At 37.1% G+C, this 9314-nt stretch overlaps 1 protein-coding gene across 1 annotated transcript; it reads left to right on the top strand.

The window, feature by feature from the left end:
• The first annotated feature begins 2818 nt into the window (after nucleotides 1-2818).
• CHRM2 (cholinergic receptor muscarinic 2) lies at nucleotides 2819-8331 on the top strand. Its single transcript, XM_040259952.1, has one exon. The coding sequence runs from the start codon at nucleotides 2958-2960 to the stop codon at nucleotides 4353-4355; it is 1398 nt and encodes a 465-aa protein (XP_040115886.1). The 5' UTR covers nucleotides 2819-2957; the 3' UTR covers nucleotides 4356-8331.
• The last annotated feature ends 983 nt before the right edge of the window (nucleotides 8332-9314 follow it).

The following is a 9314-nucleotide window of genomic DNA, read 5'->3' on the forward strand; positions in this document are numbered from 1 at the left end:
CGTGCAATTGCCTTTAATGTGAGATATTTAGGGCTTCAAAGGTGGTGCTAGTGGTAAAAATAACCTGCCTGCCAACACAGGAGACATAAGAGATGTGGGTTTGATCCCTGGATTGGGAAGATCCCCTGGAGGAAGGCATGGCAACCCACTCCAGTATTCTTGCCTGGAGAATCCCATGGATAGAGGAGCCTGGCAAGCTACAGTCCATAACATCACAAAGAGTCAGACATGACTGAAGTGACTTAACACGTGCACACACACACACACGTGGGATATTTAGGGGGGTTCTGAGATACTTCTGGAAAGATGCAAGGAGGAGAGATTATAAATTTTATCAAAGACCTAATTATTTTAAGAATACAAGTAAGTAGGACCTAATATAAGGAAATGGGACTGAAAATGGGAACAAGGTCCAATGCAAAAGATACTTAAGAGCTAGAGTTGACAGGTCATGGCTGCAAGAGGTGTGGGAGAGGCAGGAGGCCAGGAGATGGCTCAGAATTTTAACTTGATGGTAACAGGATTCGCTAGAAATGAGTAAAGCAAAATATGGAGAATTTTGGAATAAAATGCAGTAAGTTCCATCCCATCAAAACTATTTTCCTTGTTAAACTTTTCAAAGTTTCTCCATGACTTAGAGATTAAATTCAAATTCCTTATGTCTTCCTTAAGAAATTTATGATGGGACCTCTGTCAATGAATTCTTTCAGTGTTTCTAGTTGTCTTTTTTTTTTTTTGCTATAATATTTCTGAAAAGACATCCTTGAGTAGACCTCTTGCACATTTTTATAACTATAGCTGAAATATAAACTCCTATGTGTAGTATTCATGTGACAAGTGTTTCTCCATTTTTAATTTTAATACGTGTATTTACATTTGCAGAGATATTATATGTTTCCCTCTAAGGAAATTACCCCAATAGTCCAACCAGTAACATCCAATAATTTTAAGAAAGGCAGATGAAGAAATGGTTTCCAATGTTTGTGTTTGCATTTTTTCTTAGTCTATATTAATTTGTCTTTGGGTGACTGATTTGGGTGTCTTTGATTTTGAAGGAGCCTTAGAATGATGACTTAGTGTCAGAATGGTTGGTCAAGGGATGACTAAACCAACTCCTAATGACAACATGCTCGCATTTTTAAATTGTGAGGATGAATATCTTTTCATATGATTAAATATTAGCATTTAATTTATTGTTGATCTAACTGTATGTCATTGTTTTAGATTGTTAGTCTTTTCATCTTTCCTTATTTCATTTCACAGCTTTTTATATTAAGGAGATGAGGTAACTTTGTAATCATGTGCTTTTACAAATATTGTTTCCCAATTTTTATTTTTACTCTTCCATGCAAAAATTTCAAGTTATAATGTTTACATATATTTTCCGTATGGCCTCTGAATTTTGGGTCTTATTTATTGAGGCTAAATTCCTCCTAAGTCACTGTTTTAAAAAAAAAAAAAAAAACTTGAAGATAACTTGCTTTCCAAGAATAATCCAGTTGTTTAAATGCTATTTGTACTATGAAGGTGCTTAGCTGTTGATTTTATACATGAGTTTCAGGGAACACCACTGTGCCATCCATATTTATTTTTAAGTAGTGGGACCTGAGTGGAGATTTCTGAATCTCAAAATTACAATAAATAATTTCTCAATAATGCTTTCTGATCCACACAACTGGTTGATTTTTGTCAACATGAGCTACTTTTTCCTTCAGATGTTGTGTCTCCAGAAACGTGTCATAGCTCATTTGATAAACTCAGCTTTCTTTCCTATGTCCCTTATGAAAGATTGCTCAATTGTCCCCAGACTTCAGTGGTATTATCTGAAAATGGTGAGCGTGTGTTTCTTTAAACACACAACAGAAAGTGCACTCCAGTTTAATAATTGCTTCTTTACCAACCCATCGTGCCACCAAAGCATATGCCTCTCAGGGGCAAGGACCTTGTCTTAATCATCAAGGAATACCCAGAGTATAGCACAGTGCTTAATCCAGAGTTGCTTAATAGGAATGTGAGGACAGAGTGAATGAGGGAATGGTTGAACAAACTAAGGTTCTTAGTCTTATCTCTATCACTGACCTAATATGTGACCTTGTATAAATTACTCAGTCTTTCCAGGCTTCAGTTTCCTGTTCTGCCAAACAAATCAAAATTCTAGCCAGACTGTATCAAAGATTTGCCTGAAAGAACAAGAAGATGATGGACTTGGCACTGATTTGAAAAAAATTCAAAAAATGGTACGATCGTATCAATATACCTTTCTTTAGGATATGGAATATTGCTAACTACATAGAATATGCTAAAGATGGGACACTAACTGCAAGTGTAAAACGAAGATCAGAAAAAATAATACTCATGGGGGGAATGCATCGGCTAATAAAGTGTCATGATTATCTTTCCTTTATTATTATCATTATCAGTATTATGAAAAAGAGCAGCCAGGCGGAAAAAGTCACACACTCAATATTGACTATAAAAATCACACACTCAATACCTGTTTTATACTTCCTCCACAGTTTTGTCCTCCTGTTGGTTTATTCGTCTTTATGTCTATACCAGAAAGCTCTTGGTGCTTTGGAAAGTTTTATGTGCAATTTTGGCCTATTTAGTTCAATTCATCAATACTATGCTCAGGTAAATTCACTTATGACAGATATTCAGTTTTAGATATGAACACATTCAAAATGTTATCATACTTCGAATACTTTGCCAGCCTGAAAGGATCTTTAGAATCCTTCATTGAAAGTTTTGCTTTTTATGTGGGGGACTGAGGTAGGTAGTCACAATAAACATGTAGGAGGAAAAAGGAAGATTTTGGAGTAAAAAATATGGTTCAAAAGGGAGGAGATTGATGTATTTTAAAGCAGTGTTTATATTATGTATTTGTTAATTTTATTCTATTTCCCTACAGGTTTAAATGTTTTTTGACTACTTGGCTACTGATTAGAGAACACAAAATGAATAACTCAACAAACTCCTCTAACAATGTGGCTCTGACCAGTCCTTATAAGACGTTTGAAGTGGTTTTTATTGTCCTTGTGGCTGGGTCCCTCAGTTTGGTGACCATTATTGGGAACATCCTGGTCATGGTCTCCATTAAAGTCAATCGCCACCTCCAGACCGTCAACAATTACTTTTTGTTCAGCTTGGCCTGTGCTGACCTCATCATTGGTGTTTTCTCCATGAACTTGTATACCCTTTACACTGTGATTGGCTACTGGCCTTTGGGACCTGTAGTGTGTGACCTTTGGCTTGCCCTGGACTACGTGGTCAGCAATGCCTCAGTAATGAATCTGCTCATCATCAGCTTCGACAGATACTTCTGCGTCACGAAACCACTCACTTATCCCGTCAAGCGGACCACAAAAATGGCAGGTATGATGATCGCAGCTGCCTGGGTCCTCTCCTTTATCCTCTGGGCTCCAGCCATTCTCTTCTGGCAGTTCATCGTAGGGGTGAGAACTGTGGAGGATGGGGAATGCTACATTCAGTTTTTTTCCAATGCGGCTGTCACCTTTGGCACGGCCATTGCAGCCTTCTATTTGCCTGTGATCATCATGACTGTGTTATACTGGCACATATCCCGCGCCAGTAAGAGCAGGATCAAGAAGGACAAGAAGGAGCCGGTGGCCAACCAAGATCCAGTTTCTCCAAGTCTGGTTCAAGGAAGGATAGTGAAGCCAAACAACAACAACATGCCTGGGAGTGCTGATGGCTTGGAGCACAACAAAATCCAGAATGGCAAAACTCCTAGAGATACTGTAACTGAAAACTGTGTCCAGGGGGAGGAGAAAGAGAGCTCCAATGATTCCACCTCAGTCAGTGCTGTTGCCTCTAATATGAGAGATGATGAAATAACCCAGGACGAAAACACAGTTTCCACTTCTGTGGGCCATTCCAAAGATGAGAACTCAAAGCAAACGTGCATCAAAATTGTCACCAAGACCCCAAAAGGTGACTCATGTACCCCAACTAATACCACCGTGGAGCTAGTTGGTTCTTCAGGTCAGAATGGAGATGAAAAACAGAACATCGTGGCTCGCAAGATTGTGAAAATGACTAAGCAGCCTGCCAAAAAGAAGCCTCCTCCTTCCCGGGAAAAGAAGGTGACCAGGACGATCTTGGCTATTCTGTTGGCTTTCATCATCACTTGGGCCCCATACAATGTCATGGTGCTCATTAACACCTTTTGTGCACCCTGCATCCCCAACACAGTGTGGACAATTGGTTATTGGCTCTGTTACATCAATAGCACTATCAACCCTGCCTGCTATGCACTTTGTAATGCCACCTTCAAGAAGACCTTTAAACACCTTCTCATGTGTCATTATAAGAACATAGGCGCTACAAGGTAAAGCATCTTTGTAGAGAAGAAAGGTAGTCAAGGGGAGCCTCGTGAAAGGAAACAGAATAAAAGAGCTCCTAGTCTTCAAATCTCTGCCATTGCACTTTATAGTCTTATCATGGAATGTGCAGTTAAGGAGCCCAACAGTGACACTCTGTGGTGCCTATGCTCCAGTTTGAGAAACTTGTACCTTATAAACCCTGTCAGTTGAGGAACAATGAGACCATAAAGGAGACATGTTGAAACTGTGGATTTAAGAAGTGACCTATACTTTCTTGTACTCTCTTGAAGAAGGGCTTCTGAATCTATAATTTTATCTCTGCACAAAAAGAATAATAACCTCGCTGTGTTTTTTCATTTTTGTGTTCCCAAGTGAAAGGCCACAGTTACAAACTAACCTGGAGACTTAAACATAAAGAAAGCCATTATACAATGGGGAAGTGAAGAAACAAGATCAAAAAGGATGTAGAAATGGCCTCCAGAGTGTTAAACATACATTATTCTTTTGTTATGATTTTATGTGGAGAATTGCAACATAATAAATGCTTATCTTTTTTATCTTTCCCCTTTCCCATCATAAAAAGAGAGCAAACAAACAAAAACTTAGCTAGATTGCATCATTATTTTTGTCATATGGCATCGGATTTTTTACTTCCATGTTTTACACTGTGTAAGTGCAAAATCTGTAGGACTTTGAGTAAATACAGAGACAGTCAGGAGAAAGGGTATTTCACCCCTGCCCACTGTGTCTTTTGCATTCTTTGGAGGTATAAAACTGTGAGGATTTAGTTCACTTATGATTCTTTATGTGAAATATTTTCATCAATCTGGTTTTATACTAAACAATCCCTTTATTTTAATAGAATAGTCTACCTAATATATAAACATGCTTGAGAAACCAAAGTCAATTTTTTTAAATGAGGTTTCATCAAATTCAACAATGTTCTTTTTGTTTTTTAGAGAAACGTTACTGAGGCCAGGTGAATTTTGAGATAAGAAAATAGAAGGTTGAAAGGGCATCCTGTTTCAACCTGATCTGCCTGACCTATGTATGACATGCTAACTTGTAAAACATGAACTCTTAGCCTTTGCAAGCAGGAATAAGATGCTGCTTTATTCATCTGGAATCTTAAATAGGATTAAGTTATTCACATGACACCAATGACTTTGGGGTCAATCCCAAGAGAATAAAACTTTCTCTTCAATGCTTGAGAAGGGATGATATTAAATTTATAATCAAGTGAGATTTATAACTGTCTTATGACCTGTGGAGGGGAAAAAAAAAATAGAGAACATTTACTGAAACCACGTGTTTTGTATTCCTCAAATTGTCAATTCCCCTTAAAGTTTTTTAACTTCAAAATGCTGTTGATAGAAGTAGTAACCTTTATGGAAGAAAAGTCATGGATAACTAAACGGGCCGAGCAAGCACAACAGAACCTGAGAGAGAGTAGGTGGCCGCACCTGTGCCACTTCACACCAGTTTTTAATTCTAGACCACAGAAAAGTCGTATCAGGAACAATTAACCTGTCTGTGTATGATTTCTTATTGTACCTATGCCACTTCTCGCCATTTTTAAAGTCTAGACCATAGAAAAGTCATATCAGGAACAATTACCCTTGTCTATCTAAGATAGACATTTTTATTGGGATCCCAAATAAATATACAATAATACTGATTCAAGCTTAGTTATTTTTACCCTTCAACTTTTTTTCTTACGGTATTTCCTATAGTCTTCCGATCAGATTTTCTAAGATTGTTCAATCAATAGAAATTAAATTTATAAAACCCCTTTCAAATTTCATATTTTGCATTTTAGGTTTATGGGCTCTATGATATCTTGATCAGTAGTATCCATGTGAGTTGCATGATGAATTTGTCAGTATTCGACTTTAGCACTTTAATTAGAACTATTTTGTGTGACTTGCCTCACTGATGGCATCTCAACAATTTTGAGAGCTGACAAAAAAAGCACAAAGCAAATAACAACAAAAAAGAACAATTAGTAAGAAGCAAAGTGCCAATAATTTTTGTACATAAGTTATCCTTTATAAAAATAACTTTCTGGTTCAATAACTTTAGTCATCCCTCCCAACCAAATCTTCTATTTATAAACATACAGCATCAGTTCATACTGGTACCTTTATTCTACCTTAATATGAAACTTTTACATTTTAAATCCATATTTATTTTTGTTTTTTCAAGTAAACACATCAATTGAGGGGAAAGTGCATCAAGCAAATGTGCTGTTTGGTTCCTTGTATACAAAACAATTGACTGGCTGAATATTTCACGTATTAACTTGTGCTGTTACGATGTAGATTCAGCTTTAGTTGGGTTGAACTCTTTGGATTCAAGGATTGAGGATTCTGGATTTGGGTCTTTTTTGGTCTCCTCTAACAATCCAACTCATCATGAATCAAACTGCCTCTAACTCTCCATTGCCATTGCATATTTTCCTTTCTTCTGTTCTTGGTCTTCACCATATCTACCACAACCTTATTGAAAAAGAAATCACCAAAAATTAAAGAAAGGAATTGAATATAGACTGATACATCATGGATGCTTTGTCAACTGGAATCAGAAAAAGTGAAAAGAATACTGAAAATAGTAGATGATTAGAAAGATGTGGAGACTGTATCCAGAGGCTTGCATTAACTATTTACTGGATTTGTTTATTTCAGTGGCTCCCAGCCAGGGACCATTTTGCCTCCCAGGGGACATTTAACAATGTGTGGGAATGTTTTTGGTTGTCACAACTCAAGGGAGCGCTATTGGCATCTAGTGACTAGGCTCTGGGGATGTTACTGAACAGCTTACAATGCACAGGATAGATCCCACAACTAAGGATATTTTTGGTACAAAATGTCAGCAGAGTTGAAGTGGAGAAATCCTGTTTTAAGGGATTCTAGAGCTTGCTTTATATAAGTGGGGAAAATAATCCTGTATCTCTATTAGGACATCAATGCAAACTGTTCATCTGTTTGAAAAAGGTAATTTCACCAACCATGTACCAGACACCACTGTCATCCATTGAGTCTGGTGTATTTGTAATTTACAGATTGGGAACACAGGACACGTGCATTTCCCAAATCACCGTACCACGCACACAACACATCGTTTCCAGCATTTTAATGTCCAGTTAGGATTGCACGGAGTCCAGTTAATTGAAGTAACTGGCTATTAAAATGGCTGCAATTGATATGGTCACTTTCTATTGGAGCTGCTGTTTTTCCTCTCAAAAACATTAAGAGCCTCTTTCAAAAACAACATGATTCATCTCCTTTATCTTCACTGGAAAGGTAAATATCTGTCAAGAATTTCTTCTTTCCTCATAGCAATAATGTAAATATCCCAGAGTGGTCTTATAAGAAGAGCTTAAGAATGTGAAAAAGCCAGTTCATTTCTTGAAGAAAGAAATGATTGCCTTTTTACCAGTTCATCATTAACTTAATGCCACCTCCCCAAGTGGTAGGACAAAATCATCAATATAATAAGTCATGTAGGATATGCTTTCTGGTGAATGTTAAAGCTGGAGTTTCCACATACTCCTGGCTCTTTGTCCATTCACTGCTTTTCGACCCTAAAGATATGACACTGGGGGAGATGGGAGTTCCAAATGATGGCAACATATACTTAGAAATGCAATCTACTTTTATTTTCTCCTACTAGTTCACTGGTAGTTGCCTTTTCCCCAGTTTGATAGTATCCCTTTCAACAACCACAGCACTGGTGTTGCAAATAGATTAGGGAAGCACCCAAAGCTGGATGAATTGTGCAAAGTGTATTTTCAGCATGTATATACAATACCTTGCCTCTCAAATATGCTTCTCTTAAAAGGGTGCACGCTACAGCATGAACTGTGTGCATATTTAATGTATCTTCCTGGAATATGCTGTACGCTTAATATACATATTCTATAAATAAAGTAATAAAATGTATAATAGAAATACATATTTCTGTATGCAAATAAATATATTATACAGAAAATCTGAGTATGTTATATGGTGTTTGTGGCTTCAGAGTGACAAAGGTAGATTTTATACACCTAATTTTAAAAGAAAGTAGTATTTGCTTTTGAAGGGAGACATTAAAGAACAACCCAAACTCTACCCATATTACTACTATACTGTTTTATAATCTTTGAAAACATAGCACTTATTTTAAATATCTCTTGGAGGAATATGTTAATAAATCTTTGCTGGTGTCACCCCATATGACAACAATGCTTTTTGCCTCTGTGTTCCTGATACTCCTCTAACTATAATCTTCCTGACTGTTTCGGTTCCAACAGCTGTGTTGATCTCACGTCTGATTGCCTGATGAGATTGCAACCAGTTCATTGACATACAGCTTTGCTCTCCTCCAAATTAACTGATTTTTGTGAAATAAAAAATAATCATCCTGGGAGGAAAGGATGACCTTCAAAATGTTTTACACTTTGAAAAACAAGGAAAAATTGTACAAGCATTGTTTGTTACAAACCACTCTTTTCAGTCTGGGGGCAATACAGCATCCCATACATTAATGCCAAAAAGTTGTGATGTAGTATGATGTTGAAAGTGTCTCTAAGAAATAACAAAACATATGGTTGTTTCTAAGTGTCCTACATCTTCTCCATAGCAGTTCTCATCCTTCCTTTGGCACCCACTCAACTACCTACCCACATTCCACAGAATGTTTTCTTTGGCCCATTAGCACGAGTCCATACTTAGCAAATTTTACGACATTAAGTGATAGTGGACATGAAGTCTCAAGAGGCACTTGTATTTTAATACAAAAAGCATAAACACTGAATATTTGAAAGATTCATGTTAGTCTTTATATACCAAGGCATGAAATGAGAAATACATTTTTCAGTGAACTCTAGTTTTCTTTCAATTTCATGGCATAATTGGATGGCTACCCACTTCTGAAATTTTGCCTTCTGTCTCACAGTGTCCACCCTTGTGAATTACTGTTTCTTAT

This window comes from Oryx dammah, unplaced genomic scaffold (genome assembly GCF_014754425.2).
Source record: "Oryx dammah isolate SB20612 unplaced genomic scaffold, SCBI_Odam_1.1 HiC_scaffold_18, whole genome shotgun sequence".
NCBI lineage: Eukaryota > Metazoa > Chordata > Mammalia > Artiodactyla > Bovidae > Oryx > Oryx dammah.